At 45.7% G+C, this 16,300-nt stretch overlaps 1 protein-coding gene across 5 annotated transcripts in view; it reads left to right on the top strand.

Moving 5' to 3' along the window:
- Positions 1–16,300, top strand: part of DVL1 (dishevelled segment polarity protein 1) — a 226,872-nt gene that overhangs the window by 56,074 nt on the left and 154,498 nt on the right. For all 5 annotated transcript variants that reach the window (XM_040325863.1, XM_040325864.1, XM_040325861.1 and 2 more), the window contains exons 2-3: positions 12,000–12,069; positions 15,266–15,387. In XM_040325863.1, coding sequence (XP_040181797.1) covers positions 12,000–12,069; positions 15,266–15,387 — 192 coding nt within the window. The remainder of the gene's footprint in view (positions 1–11,999; positions 12,070–15,265; positions 15,388–16,300) is intronic.

Here is a 16,300-nt window from a genome sequence, read left to right as displayed (position 1 = left end):
AGGCACTCATCATTTTAGAAAGCAGATTTGTACTGTAAGTACAGAACACTCTTCTTCTTGCAGGGCCATGTAGGAGGTTCATGTAATAGCTTGTCCACAAACCCCCTCAACCACCACTGCTGATGTCTCCCTTTCCCGCACCCTTCTGCTGCCTCCCTTTCCCGCACTCTTCTGCTGCCCCATTCCATCATCGAGCAAAGTAAAATAATCTGTAGATATAGGTATAGGGGAGCATGTGACTCCCTCCTTTCTTCTCCCACAGTGCAGTGATTGGTGCTCGAGTGCCCAGTCACCAGGGTCCTAGGTTGTCACATGGTGGTGGGAAATTTCTTGCGTGGATCTGGCAGGTGAATTGGGATCTTGGGAGCAAATAAAAGGAAAATATAACACTCAGAGGCTCTGCTTCCTACTGTGCAGTGCTGCTTAATGGCTGTTTTTTACTGGGCCTTCTCATAATTAAAGAGGAAGTAAACCCTCTGTAACGAAACTTAAAAAATAAATACCCTGCAAGACAAAGACATAATGAGCTAGTATACATAGCATACTAGCTCATTATGAAGTACTTACCTGAGATCAAAGCCCCCGCAGCCGTCCTCGTTCGCCTCCTCCATTGCTGCCATGATACCCGGAGTGACTTCCGGGTATCGCGGCTCCAGTGCTGTGACTAGCTGGAGCCGCGATGACGTCACTCCCGCACAATGCGCGGGAGCTGGCCACTAACGGCATGTCCCATTCATTAACGGCACGCTCAGTGCGCCTGCGCTGTTGCCATAAATAAAAATGCTTTAAGAGCCTGTAGATACCATGTCTGTTGAGTTGCATTTTTCTGCCCACCACCACTACACTTCACTTCCTGGTTCCCTCACCGAGGATGGCGCGGAGGGGGTGCAGCAGAGTGATGAGCGATCGCTTGTCCTCTGCTGCGGACGGCACTGGACTCCCGGACAGGTAAGTGTCCTAATATTAAAAGTCAGCAGCTGCAGTATTTGTAGATGCTGGCTTTTAATATTTTTTTTTTTTCAGCCTGCATCCGCTTTAAATAAAGTCCATAGATACAAATAAAAAGCCCATAGGTTCATATCAGAAAAAATATTCCAGTAATAAAATTTAAGTGCTAACGTACATGCAATCAGACAATAGGACCGCTTCCGATGACGTATTTGTGACGAAACGCGTAAGCCGGAGCTATTTGTGTCATTATGTTACATCCAGTTTTGGTCCGTGGAACGCACCGCGACCCAGACGTCTTTTGGATACAACACCTCTATTGCAAAAGGCTGATGCCAAGTCAATTTTAAGTACCCACGTTGTTTGCAATTAAAATATTTATGTAATGATGTTTTAATGATTAAAGAGGTTCATAATTTGTATATTTCATATCTGCCTGAACTTTTGCTTTAACCACTTAGCGACTGAATGCCTGCACTGTACTGCCGATGAGCAGCCGCTGTAGGAAAAGCAACGCACTTGTACGTTGCTTGCCACTCACGGATTTATGGCACATGCAGGCAGGACCATTGGTCGCATGTTCACAGCTGGAGCCTGTCAGCAAGTCCTGGCCAATGAGCCACGGCTGGGGACCTGCTGATTGGCTGTATACATTCACAGCCCAGAGCTTTGTGTTGGCATTCAACATAAAGCTCTGTACACAGGGAACAATCTGTGTTGAAAAACAGCCATTGTCATTAGTACAGTGACAGTGTATATTTTTAGCACTGATCACTGTATTAATGTCACTGGGGTGTCAGTGACAGTTAGTCAGTTTCCCCCAGTGTCAGATTGCCCGCCACATTCAGTCCCATCATATATTGATGCCAGTAGTAGTATAAAGTTTATAGGCGCTATAACTTTTATGCAAACCAATCAATATACCAGGGCTCGACAAATCCCGGTCGCCAGGTCGCCATGGCGACTAGAAATAGGGTCCTGGCGACTTGGCTTGGCGCCATCTGGTGGTGAGCCGTTGGTATTACAAGTTATTACCACCAGATGTGTAAGCTGGAGCCTTCTGGTGGTGGCCGTATTACAAGTTAAGCATTACAAGTTAAACAGCTATTCTAATGTAATTTTTCACTATTTTTCACTATTTTCACTGCCATCTTCTTCCCTCTAATTAGAACCCCCAAACATTATATATATTTTTTATCCTAACACCCTAGAGAATAAAATGGCGATCGTTGCAATACTTTCTGTCACGCCGTATTTGCGCAGCGGTCTTACAAGCGCACTTTTTTGGGAAAAAATTACATTATTTTTAATAAAAAAATAAGACAACAGTAAAGTTATCCCCATTTTTTTTTTTAATATTATGAAAGATAATGTTACGCCGAGTAAATTGATACCCAACATGTCACGCTTCAAAATTACGTCCGCTCGTGGAATGACGACAAACCTTTATCCTTTAAAATCTCCATAGGCGACGTTTAAAACAAATTCTACAGGTTGCATGTTTTGAGTTACAGAGGAGGTCTAGGGCTAGAATTATTGCTCTCGCTCTACCAATCGCGGCGATACCTCACATGTGTGGTTTGAACACTGTTTACATATGCGGGCGCTGCTCACGTATGTGTTCGCTTCTGCGCGCAAGCTTGTCGGGATGGGGCGCGTTTTCTGGCTCCTAACTTTTTTAGCTGGCTCCTAGATTACAAGCAAATTTGTCAACCCCTGCAATATACACTTATTGGATTTAAAAAATAAAATAAAATAAAAAAGTAGCCGAATAAATTTTGGCCAAAATTCATGAACAAATGTAATTTTATTTTTTATTGAATATGTTTTATAGCAGAAAGTAAAACATTGTTTTTATATCACAAAACATAAAAACCCAGTGGTGATTAAGTATCACCAAAAGAAAGCTCTATTTGTGTGGGAAAAAAACGTATAAATTAAATTTGGGTGCAGCGTTGCACGGCTGCACAATCACCAGTTACAATAGCGCAATGCCAAATAGCAAAAAATGGCCTGGTCATGAAGGGGGTAAAATCTTCCAGACCTGAGGTAGTTAAAGTAGAGCTAAAGCCAAAACTTTTTCTTCAGTTTTGGATAGCGTGGAGATGTATACGAACATCTGCCAAGCTGGTTTTGCTGTCTGTGCCCCCATTGGGGAGATTTACCCTCCTATGTTTGTTTTGTTTATCATTAGCTTTAAAAGTGAGAGTGAAAGAAAATCACGTTTTTTGAATTGTCCCTAGAAAAGTAATTGAGAGGAAATCTTCCGATGGGCACACACTAGTTCTGGTGACTAGTGGTCCCCAATGAATTCTCTTCATTTGAAGGGATTTCCTCTCACTTCCTGTTTTGGCTATGGGGCAGGAAGTGTCCCATCCTGAGGGGGATTCAACCTCTTTGTTGTCATGTTAGAGCCGGTTCACACAGGGGCAACACGACTTCCAGCGCGACTTTGGGAGGCAACTTGGACACGACTTGAGTATGAATCATCGGGCAACTTACAAGGAAACTTGCCTCCAGGACAGTACAAGGCAACTTCAAGTCGCCTCCAGGACAGGAGGCTTTCCAGTGGCCAATCAAACAACAATCAGCTCTGTGGGAGGGAGGGGTTTGCCTGAGAAATGTATGTTCTCTTCCTGTATTGTTGCTTCAGTTAAGACAGTGATCCGACTTCTGAGGCAACTTCCATTGAAATCAATGGGTGCAAATCGCCTACAAGTCGGATTGAAGTAGTACAGGAACCTTTTCTGAAGTCGGAGCGACTTCAGTAGTGTACATTAAGACGGCTCCATTCACTTCCATTGATTTTCTCAACCACACGACTTGGGGCAACTTCAAGTCGGATCCCAGGTCGCCCCTGTGTGAACCGCCTCTAATGCCACGTACATAAAACTTTGTTTTTCAAAAATGTCATTTAAAATGATCGTGTGTGGGCTTCACATCATTTTTCAGGTTCTGAAAAACGACCAAAATTTTTTTTCGAACATGCTGCATTTTTTAACGTCGTTTTAAACAATGTCGTTTTTCGGGTTGTAAAAAATGATCGTGATTGGGCTAAAATGACGTAAAAAACCTGCGCATGCTCAGAAGCAAGTTATGAGACGGTAGCGCTCGTTCTGGTAAAACTACCATTCATAATGGAATAAGCACATTCATCACGCTGTAACAGACAAAGAATCGCGAATCGTCTTTTACTAACACGGAATCAGCTAAAGCAGCCCAAAGGCGAATGGAACTTCCCTTCCCCTTTATAGTGCCGTCGTACGTGTTGTACGTCACCGCGCTTTGCTAGATAATTTTTTTAAAACGATGGTGTGTGGGCAACATCGTTTTAATGATGAAGTTGGGAAAACTTCATTTTTTCGACATGCTGAAAAACAAAGTTTTTTTTCATGCTGAAAAATGATCGTGTGTTACTGTTATCATTAAACGCAAAAGAAAATCCCAAAGATTTAGGTTGTCTCCAGAACAGGAATAATGGGGGAACCTTCCAATGGGGACACTAGGGACTCCCTCACTTTGGAGGGTTTTCCTCTCACATCCTGTTTTGGCTATGGGACAGGAAGTAAAAGGAACTGGGACAGAGATTTGTAAATGTTACTGGCAGAGGTTATAACCCTTATGCCACGTACACACGAGCGGTTTTCCCTTCGGGAAAAAAAAGATGGTTTTCCTGACGGAATTCCTCTCAAGCCTGCCTTGCATACACACAGTCGCACAAAAGTCCGGTGAACTTTTGACTGCCAAGAACGCGATAAAGTAAAAGATTACGACGAGCCGACAAAATGAAGTTCTATGCTTTAAATTGTTTTTCGTCGGAAAAGCATACAGACGAACGGTTTTCCGGCTAGGATTCCTTCCCGGTTGGGGAAAAAAAGAGATCCTGCTCTCTTTTTTTTTTTTTATCCGGCAGTTTTCCTGTGGGAAAAAGTCCGATGGAGCATACAGACGGTCGGGAAAGCTCTCATCACAGTTTTTCCGATGGGAAAACCGGTTGTGTGTACGACGAGGCTTCACAAAGTTTTACTTTGAGGTTCCACTTTAACTTTGATTTTCTTAATTACGCATTAACATTTTAAGGATGATGGGTGAACATATCCCAAAGTAAATAACCCCTTACAATGTCCCATTCAGCATATTATTTCTGAGTAAGTAAAGTTTACTTAAAGTAATCACTTTACGTAATCAGGTAACGCTTAAGACTTTTACTTCCCGTAATCCGCAGAGGTGATTATTCCGGTATATAGAGAAGATTCCGGAGTTCTGGCACTAAAGCTCTCTCTCCATGCTTGGCTAGTAAAACATGTCTTGGCTAGGCTACCCTCTTATTTGTCATTCCCCCTGCACCACTTTCTAAAACACTTTATTGTTCACTTAATCCCTTAACAGGCCTTTTTATGTTCTGTGGATTCTGCCCATTGATTTTTAAAGTGTAAGCGTTGATTGAGAAGCTTGCTTGACCACTTTATTGTTCCTGGTAAGGGTTAAACCTCTTTGGCACCCCTTGTTTCTCCCAGTGTTTGCACTGCGTTGAGAGATAATGTTTGCCATTTACAAGACCAAATTCTACAGCAGAACAGGAAAGCTAAAAGCAATCGGTTATATAAAGGCCGGCTAGGGTTACTTCTGATCCTTCCATGGTGCTGGAGACTCTATGCCAGCCTTATGATTCTAAAGCTGGCCCTTCAGTAAGGTTATAAGTCTGTATGAATAAGTACCCAATATCTCAGAATATACAGCAACTGTGACCCGGATTCACATACATTGGAGCATATTTATGCCGCCGTAGCGTATCTAATATATGCTACGCCGACGCAGCGCAGAGAGGCAAGCACAGAATTCACAAAGCACTTGCCTCCCAAACTGCACTGGGTTTCCTCGGCGTAATCTGGCGTAGGTGGAAGTGGGCGTGAGCCATGCTAATGAGGTGTGACCCCATGTAAATGATGGGCCGAGCGCCAGACAGATACGAATAATGAACAGCGCATGCGCTGTCCCGTGGACGCATCCCAGTGCGCATGCTCAGAATCACGTCGAAACAACTGCCTAAGATACGTCGAATCACTGCCTACGGCGTGAACGTAACCTACGCCCAGCCATATTCACGTACAACGTAAAATACGACGGCTTGAATTCTCTGTTTCATACCTTTGCATGGGTTGCGCCTCATATATGGGGAATAACTTTACGCCGGACGTAAGACTTACGCAAGCCGGGTATATTATGCGCCGGGCGCAAGTACGTTCGTGAATCGGCGTATCTCCCTCATTTGCATATGTGCATAGAAAATCCATGGGAGCGGCAAATGCGCCCAGCGTAAATATGCGCCTACAATACGCCGGCGCAGGCAAGTTACGTCGGTCGGAAGACTATTTTTAGGCGTATCTCAGTTTGTGGGCACGGCGCACAGATACGACGGCGCATATTTACACTTACGCGGCGTATCTCGAGATACGTCGGCGTAAGTGATTTGTGAATCCGGGCCTGTGTGTTTCTAAAAAGAAAAGGGGCCACTACCTTTTATAATTAAAGAGGAACTTTCTCCCCTTTTGAGCTAGACCCCCCCTTTCTTTGGCATCACCATCTTTTTGAGTCTGGTGTGCGCAGATGGGCCAAAGGGCTCTGCTTGGCCTTCAGGTCCTGGCAGGGCCCTGCAAGCACATCTGTGCATGCGTGCGCAGGGTTCTGCCATGCACAGGCACTGTGAGTGTTTGGAATTTGTGCCACAGTTGTGCCACAGGGCTCTGCTGGGACCTGAAGCCCTTTGGCACGTTTGCGCATTCACAGAATCAGGGGGACATTGTCATTTTTTTCTCCTAGGCAAAACATATGGCAGTGCTGTGTTGCAGAACAAAAACATAGTAAAGTTAGAAAATATACACTATATTACCAAAAGTATTGGGACGCCTGCCTTTACACGCACATGAACTTTAATAGCATCCCAGTCTCAGTCCATATGGTTCAATATTGAGTTGGCCCACCCTTTTCAGCTATAGCAGCTTCAACTCTTCTGGGAAGGCTGTCCACAAGGTTTAGGAGTGTCCATTGTTGGGTTGTCCCGATACCACTTTTTTGAGACCGAGTACAAGTACCGATACTTTTTTTCAAGTACTCGCCGATACCGAATACCGATACTTTTTTTAAATGTCATGTGACAGTATTTTTTTTTTTTACATTTTTTTTTGTGTTTTTTTGGGGGGGGGGGTGGATTGTCAGTGTTTTTTTTTATTATTATTATTATTATTATTATTTACATTTTATTTTTATTTATTTTTAAAAAAAATTATTTATTGCAATTTTCTTTTTTTTTAATCAGCCCTGTTGGGGGTCTTCGGAGAGATATCAGGGGTCTGACATCTCCCCTTTAAGACAGAGAAAAGGGACTAAGGACACAGATTCCCCAGTCCCTTTCTCTGCAGCCTCAGCTGAAATGAATGGAGGGAAGCTCCTCTCCATTCATAAACTGAAGCATCGTAAACACAGGTTACGATGCTCAGTGATCACTGACTCTGTTCATTCTGAAAAGGTAGGTACCTCCGCTCTCCATCCTGACAGATTGAGGGGGAAGAGAGAACAGCACGGAACACGGGGGGGAAGAGAACAGCACGGAACACGGGGGGGAGAGAGGACAACACTGAACACGGGGGGAAAGAGCACAGTACGGAACACGGGGGAAAGAGCACAGCGCGGAACACGGGGGAAAGAGCACAGCATGGAACACGGGGGAAAGAGCACAGTACGGAACACGGGGGAAAGAGCACAGCACGGAACACGGGGGAAAGAGCACAGCACGGAACACGGGGGAAAGAGCACAGCGCGGAACACGGGGGAAAGAGCACAGCATGGAACACGGGGGAAAGAGCACAGTACGGAACACGGGGGAAAGAGCACAGCGCGGAACACGGGGGAAAGAGCACAGCATGGAACACGGGGGAAAGAGCACAGCACGGAACACGGGGGAAAGAGCACAGCACGGAACACGGGGGAAAGAGCACAGCACGGAACACGGGGGAAAGAGCACAGCACGGAACACGGGGGAAAGAGCACAGCGCAGAACACGGGGGAAAGAGCACAGCGCGGAACACGGGGGAAAGAGCACAGCACGGAACACGGGGGAAAGAGCACAGCACGGAACACAGGGGAAAGAGCACAGCACGGAACACAGGGGAAAGAGCACAGCACGGAACACAGGAGAAAGAGCACAGCACGGAACACAGGGGAAAGAGCACAGCACGGAACACAGGGGAAAGAGCACAGCACGGAACACGGGGGAAAGAGCACAGCACGGAACACGGGGGAAAGAGCACAGCACGGAACACGGGGGAAAGAGCACAGCACGGAACACGGGGGAAAGCACAGCATGGGGAAAAGATAGCACGGGGGGAGAAGACTTGCAACTCCCCTGCCTTCCCAGGTATCGGCTGAGGCATCGGAGCATTTCCCCCGAGTACAAGTACTCGGGGAAATGCTTGGTATCGGTCCCGATACTAGTATCGGTATCGGGACATCCCTAGTCTATGGGAATGTTTCACCATTCTTCATGAAGCGCATTTCTTCCCAACGGTGTTCTATTGGGTTGAGTTTAGGACTCGCTCATCCATGTCTTTATGGACCTTGCTTTATGTACTGGTCCAAATCATTTGATGGAGAGGGGATTATGGTGTGGGGTTGTTTTTCAGGGGTTGTGCTTGGCCCCTTAGTTCCAGTGAAGGGAACTCTTGAGGCGTCAGCATACCAAGACATTTTGGACAATTTCATGTTCCAACTTTGTGGGAACAGTTTGGGGGTGGCCTCTTCTTATTCCAACATGACTGCGCACCACTGCACAAAGCAAGGTCCATAAAAACACGGATAAACGAGTTTGGGGCAGAGGAACTTGACTGGCCTGTACCTCAACCTGACAAAACACCTGTGGGATGAATTAGAGTGGAGACTGCGAGCCAGGCCTTCTCATCCAACATCAGTGCTTGACCTCACAAATGCGCTTCTGGAAGAATGGTCAAACATTCCCATAGACACACTCCTAAACCTTGCGGACAGCCTTCCCAGAAGAGTTGAAGCCGTTATAGCTGAAAAAGGTGGGCCAACTCAATATTGAACCCTACGGACTGAGACTGGGATGCTATTAAAATTCATGTGCGTGTAAAGGCAGGCGTCCTAATACTTTTGGTAATATTGTGTATATTTTCTAACTTTACTGTGTTTTTGTTCTGCAACACAGCACTCCCATCTTTTTTGTCTAGGAGAAAAAAAATGACAAAGTCCCCCTGATTCTATGAATGCGCAAATGTGCAACAGGGCTTCAGGTCCCAGCAGAGCCCTGCGGCACAACTGCATGCATGAAGATAGCACCAGTATGGAACTGTGTACTATTGGTAATATAGGGTAGATTTTCTAACTTTACTGTGTTTTTGTTCTGCAACACAGCACTCCCATCTTTTTCACCTAGGAGAAAAAAATGACAATTGCCCCCTGAACCCTATGGACTAAGACTGGGATGCCATTAAAGTTAAATGTGGGTGTAAAGGCAGACTTCCCAATACTTTAGGTAATATAGTATATATCCAAACGTGAGAGGGAGAGGTGAGAGAAGGCAGGGGAAAGAGGTTTTTATTTAGCGTGAAGGTCCGATTTTAAGCCCATCCCGGGTAAAAGAAAACCCTTGCCTGCATTGCATGGGTTAAATTCTAATTTCTGTCTAGGTAAGAGGAAATCAGTTTTAGTTACCAGTTCCTCTGCTGGCCAGGCAGGTGGCACTCCCCTGTGCTCCAACGGTGGACTGTTAGGCCCCATGCACACGAGACGCTGGTAAACTCGAGTTCAGAGGCATTTGGGCATTTTTTTCATTTAATGTTATCCTATGTGTCCATGCACACATTCACGTTTTCTTGCGTTTTAAAGCAGTTGGGTTTAGGCTCGTTTTTTCAGACGCAAAATTTTGGGTTCAGACGCAAACGTTTTTGCGTTTCAAAGCTTTGGGAGGGTCTACAATGTCTTTGTTATGAACGTTGATAGCCGCAAACGCGGCAAAACGCAGCGAAATTCACGGCAAAAACTGGCGTTTTAAACGCCGGTTTTTGCCTTTGAAAACTTGAGTTTACATGTGTTTGCATTTGCTTCTCGTGTGCATGGGGCCTTACAGTGTGGGGCTAGCAATGCGTCAGTCTTGATGATGTCAGAGGAGTTGAGACTGTCAGAGCATGGGGGAGAGGCTGTGGGGACCTGTTTAGCATAGCAGAGAAGGGGCAAGTTAAACTGCTTTTCCAAATCCCCTAGACAGAAACTGGTATTTACCCCTTGCAGTGTGGGCACAACAATGGAGAATTTTTACTTTTCCTGGAGTTTAGCAAGACTGTGCGATTGTAATGCGGTGCAGGAAACACATAGGATTTGCTGCGTTTCCCGCATCACATCAGTGAGAACTAGGGCTCCCTGCTTCAGTACTGCTCTTTAGAGCCCTCAGATCCCTAATGCAAACAGTGGGCTCGCACTTGGAAAAGTTATGCAAATCTCAAATTGCCTTGATGGGTGGATGTCAGTCTAGAAGGAGGCACATTCTTGGGTAGGCTGCATTTGCATGTAAACTGCACTAGGTAACATCAACGTGGGATGCTGAGCTTCCATGAGTGAAAGATGTGAAAGATGATAATGATGATGTCATAGATGATGCACGCATTTTTTTCCCTTTATTTTCATACAGCGTCACTGGTTGCTAGGACCCTGTCAGCCACAGAGCCGACAGCATCCTAACAACCAGTGACATTGTGTTGCTGACAACATCCTACAACCAGTGATACTATGCGGCCTGGGAGTTGAGCTGAGGATGGAGTGTCTCCAGTATGGGTCTTTCTGCAGGCACCCCACCCACCTCCATTTTATAAATTCATCCACCTGTTTGAGACAGGCACACAAATCTGCACAGGCATCAACATTTGTCATGCAGAGGCGTGACACCATTTTAATGAGTGTCTATAATAAAAAGTGTCTGTAATACTCTTTATGAATATAAGCACTTGTATATTTATGTGAAAGAGGCTCTTAGCTGGATTCAGAGAGAGCGCCGCAACTTTAAGGCGGTGTAGCGTATCGTATTTACGCTACGCCGCCTTAAGTCAGAGAGGCAAGTACTGTATTCACAAAGTACTTGCCTCCTAACTTACGGCGGCGTAGCGTAAATGGAGCCGGCGTAAGCGCGCCTAATTCAAATTAGGATGGAGGGGCGTGTTTTATGCTAATGGGGGGTGACCCGACGTGATTGGCGTTTTTTACGAACGATGCATGCGCCGTCCGTGTACATATCCCAGTGTGCATTGCTCCAAAGTACACCGCAAGGACGTATTGGTTTCGACGTGAACGTAAATTACGTCCAGCCCTATTCACGGACGACTTACGCAAACAACGTAAATGTTTCAAATTTAGACGCGGGAAAGGACGGCCATACTTAACATTGACTACGCCTCCTAGGGGGCAGCTTTATCTTTACACAGCGTATCTCTTACGGAAACGGCGTATCTTTACTGCGACGGGCGCACGTACGTTCGTGAATCGGCGTATCTAGTCATTTACATATTCTACGCCGAACTCAACGGAAGCGCCACCTAGCGGCCAGCCTAAAAATTACACTTTAAGATACGACGGCGTAGGAGACTTACGCCGCTCGTATCTTAGCCTAATTTAAGCGTTTCTGGTTTCCAGAATACGCTTAAATTAACGCCGGCATAGATTCAGAGTTACGACGGCGTATCTACTGATACGCCGGGGGAACTCTCTATGAATCTGGCTATCTGACTTTTTCTGGTGGGAATATACATGGCTTTTCTTCCACTTTAAGAGATGCAGTAGCACACCTAATGTATGTTTATCTAGGGAGAGGCTGTATATTGCAAGAAAGTGTGAATTGTAAGAAACTAGAAATAACTGGGACCAAATCAGGGCTTCAAATAAAATGAACATTTTGGAGAACGCTGTATGATTCTATGTGAGTAGAAGGCAGTGAGCTGTCAGAGGATGAAAATCGAAATCACTGATGTTTGTCACCTTCAATATTTCAGGGTGGTCAAAGAAGAAATTTCAGATGACAACGCAAAGCTCCCGTGTTTTAACGGAAGAGTGGTGTCCTGGGTAAGTGTTTGCAACAGAAAGGATGGCATGTTGGCATGATGCATAGTTCCTTGTGTACCTCTATATCATATGTACTTGCATATAAATGGGGGCCACTTTGATTTAGCTAGACGTCACTGCATTAATTCAAAAGAGCAATCCAAAGGAAACAAAGTGCGGTAACCATTGGCAGCCAATCACAGTGCAGTTGTTGAATCAAGAAGGCTGGCAACTCGGATGCTCTTGAATAAAAGTACTTTATTTGTTACATGGGTACAGGCTATAACTGACGCGTTTCGGTAATGAAGCCTTTACCAAATAGTCTGTATCTGTGTATCCAGGCTTTCCCCGACTTGTTTATTCCCCGACTTGTTCATTCAACTTAGTTGGGGTAGGCGGTACACTTTGGTGGGGGTGGGTCAGCCACGCCCTGTGACCTTTGATCTCTGGGAACCCGCCTTCTGACCTTTGGGGGAAGTCCCTGTTCCAATTACTGAGTCCTAGCCATATTCTTCAATGGGAAACCCTAACCCCTAACCCTAATCCCCTAACCCTAAACCCTTACCCTAACCCTAAGTACATTTATTCAAGAGCATCCAAGTTGTCAGCCTTCTTGATTCAAGAATTGCACCTGTGGGGCCTGAACGCCCTGGCTTGAGCACGGGATCACAGTTTGTGGACTCTAAAGCCCTGTACACACGATCAGTCCATCCGATGAGAGCGGTCTGATGGACCGTTTTCATCGGTTAACCGATGAAGCTGACTGATGGTCCGTCGCGCCTACACACCATCGGTTAAAAAACCGATCGTGTCAGAACGCGGTGACGTAAAACACGACTTGCTAAAAAAAAATGAAGTTCAATGCTTCCAAGCATGCGTCGACTTGATTCTGAGCATGCGTGGATTTTTAACCGATGGACGTGCCTACAAACGATCGTTTTTTTTTATTATCAGTTAGGTATCCATCGGTTAAATTTAAAGCAAGATTGCTTTGTTTTATATTGGCAGTGGAGCTGGGGTAACATTTTGTTTCTTTCATGATGGTGTAGTTGTGTAAGTCTGCTATGGGCTACAAAAGTATTTCTCAACCTCTGGATCAACTGTGGGTATAGGATTGGGTATAAGGGATTGTTTAATATAATTTTTTATTTATTTTTATGGTTGAACTAGATGAACGTGTGTCTTTTTTTAACCTCACTAACTATGTAACCTTTTTACCCAAGAGGAATCCATGAAATTTGGGGTTTTAAGGAACCCTCACTAAAATCAATTCATTGGTGATCGGTGGGAAAACTGCCTCTTACATTAGTGGCTATTGGGAAGAATGACCCCCTACAGGCATCTAAAATTATAATTGGGTCTATGCACCATCACCATGTTAAGTGGCATTGGCCTTGAAACTTCTAATGGGAGGTCAAGCAGCCACAGCTCAAAGTGGTTCTAAAGCCTCAAGGTTTTTTAGCCTAATGCATTGCATTAAGGCTCTGTTCACACCTAGGCGTATATACGCCTGTAGTGCGACGCCGCAGCCGCCCCTGAGACGCTGGAGGGATAATTTCACATTGCCCTCTATGGAGATGGTTCACATCTCCACGCCGAACGCCGTACGCCTGCCGCCTGAAAACAAGTCCCGGACCCTTTTTTTCAGGCGGCTTTCGGCGTTCGGCATAGGAGATGTGAACCATCTCCATAGAGGGGGTACAGCTGCATTCACAATCGCGGCGTTTTGTCGCCGCAAATCGCGGTACAAAACGCTGCAATTTGTCGCCGCAATTTGCGGGACAAAACGCCACGATTTGGTACGCCAAGGTGTGAATGCAGCCTTAGATAAAAAACCTTCTCTGCTGCTCTTACCTGAGCCTGATCCAGCAATGTGCACTAAAGCAGAGCCTCTCCCCTGTGTCTCCATACTCTTTGGGCTGATTGATATGGCTCCCGCTGCTGTCAATCAAATGCTGCAACAGGGGTGGGGTTGAGTTGCAGATCTGTGTCTGTAGACATAGGCCCGGATTCACATACATCGGCGCATATTTATGCAGCCGCAGCGTATCTTTTACGCTACGCCGGCGCAACGCACAGAGGCAAGCACTGGATTCACAAAGCACTTGCTCCCACTTGCTCTTAAAGATACGCTGGGTTTCCTCGGCGTAAGCCAGCGTAGGTGGAAGTGGGCGTGAGTCATGCTAATGAGGCGTGACCCCATGCAAATGATGGGCCAAGCGCTAAAGAAGTACTTAAAATGAACGGCGCATGCGCCGTCCCGTGGCCGCATCCCAGTGGGCATGCTCAGAATCACGTCGAGACAACTGCCTAAGATACGTCGAACCACTGCCTACGACGTGAATGTAACCTACGCCTAGTCATATTCACGTACAACGCAAATGACAAAAGATATGGCGGCTTGTGTTCCCTGGTGCATACCTTTGCATGAGTTGCGCCTCCTATATGGGGAATAACTTTACACCGGACGTACGACTTATGCAAACCGGGTATATGATGCGCCGGGCGCAACTACGTTTGTAAATCGGTGTATCTCCCTCGTTTGCATATGTGCATAGAAAATCTATGGGAGCGGCAAATGCGCCCGGCGTAAATATGCGCCCACGATACAACGGCGTAGGCAAGTTACGTCGGTCGTAGGAAGCCTATTTTTAGGCGTATCTCAGATTATGGGCACGGCGCACAGATACGACGGCGCATAGTTACACTTACGCGGCGTATCTCCAGATACGTTGGCGTAACTGCTTTGTGAATCCGGGCCATAGACTCTGGAGCGAGCCCTTAGGGGTGCCCCCATGGAAGGCAGCTTTACATAAGGGCACTTGCCAAAGAGGAGGGGCTTAGGGCACAAACGGGGGACCCCAGAAAAGGAGGATCAAAACCATTGCACAGAGCATGTTTGTTATTTTCATGTATATATATATATAGAAAATGTTTAATGTTAATGCCCCTAGTAACTTCTAAAGGAACTCAACGGTTCCACTGAATCCTGGCTGAGAATGAATCGGTTTCAACATGCCATTTCATGATATTAATGAAGCCAAAATTCTACCCAAAGGGGGCTGGTTTATTTTGCGTGCATCTGCACACAGTCCAAATTCCCACTGGGCTTCCAACGGCCCAGAGGAGAGATGACTTCCTACATTGCATAGAAATGGAACAATACATACAGAATCTGCATGCTATCATACTGTAATGTTTTCTTTCCTTTTCACAGCTGGTTTTGGCAGAAAGTTCCCATTCAGACGGTGGATCTCAGAGCACTGAAAGTCGCACAGACCTCCCTCCTCCGATTGAAAGGACCGGGGGAATCGGAGACTCCCGCCCTCCATCCTTTCAGTAAGGACTCCTTTTTTTTTTATCACAGCCTATGTACTAAGCCTTATTTATCAATGTGTCTGAAAGAAGAGCTTGGCGTCTGTAGGAGACAATCATGTTAATCCATGAAAAGAAATATAACCCAGTGTCTGATGTAAATAAATGTTGCCCATAGCAACCAATGAGGCTCATCCTTTCATTATCCCATTCTGCAGTGGGAGAACGAGGAGGAGAATCTGACTAGTGTCTGTAGGAAACAAAAGCAATTTCCCTAACGCGCTTTGATAAATGAAGTCTGGCTTCATATGGTGGCAGTAATGGCTTTGATAAATGGCGCTGACTATCTGCCTCTACTGTCTATATTTGCTTTTCTATAAACATTTCACGCTACATTATGTGCAGCTCATATAGCAGTGCCTGTGTGGAAGCTTTTGACCACTAGGTGGTGCTGTTGCAAGTGAAATCGCTTTGGCTGGGAGAGACGGAATGTTATACTGATAGATGCTGGAGGTAATTGTGTACCCAGGTAAATGGGCTCATTTACCTGGGCACTCAGCTCCATGCAGCTGTCAGGGCCTTTCGTCTATCTTTTTTTTCCATTGCTGAGCTGCATGCAGGCAGCCCATAGAAAGTGAATTTGAGAGCATCGGCTGTACGGACCCACAAAGCTAGGTTTAACAGACATGCAGAGATGGGTGCACAGACTTGGATGCACAGGCTCTGTATTTGGGTGAATAAAGTACTGCTTGGACCTTGAAGAAGGAGACACACCCCGAAAGCTCGTCCATGAAAAATTACATGTTAGTGCAAATAAAAAAAGTATCACAGACAGTACTCAATTTTCTCTGTGAAAAAGAGAAACAAATGGCTCTATCTGCTGCATAGGACTGAGCACCCGTATGAATGAGCCCCTAATGGCCAAAAGGAGGTGAAC

This window comes from Rana temporaria, chromosome 10 (genome assembly GCF_905171775.1).
Source record: "Rana temporaria chromosome 10, aRanTem1.1, whole genome shotgun sequence".
NCBI classification, from domain to species: domain Eukaryota; kingdom Metazoa; phylum Chordata; class Amphibia; order Anura; family Ranidae; genus Rana; species Rana temporaria.
Note: the sequence above shows the minus strand (reverse complement) of the source record. Positions and strands in the feature narration are given on the sequence as shown.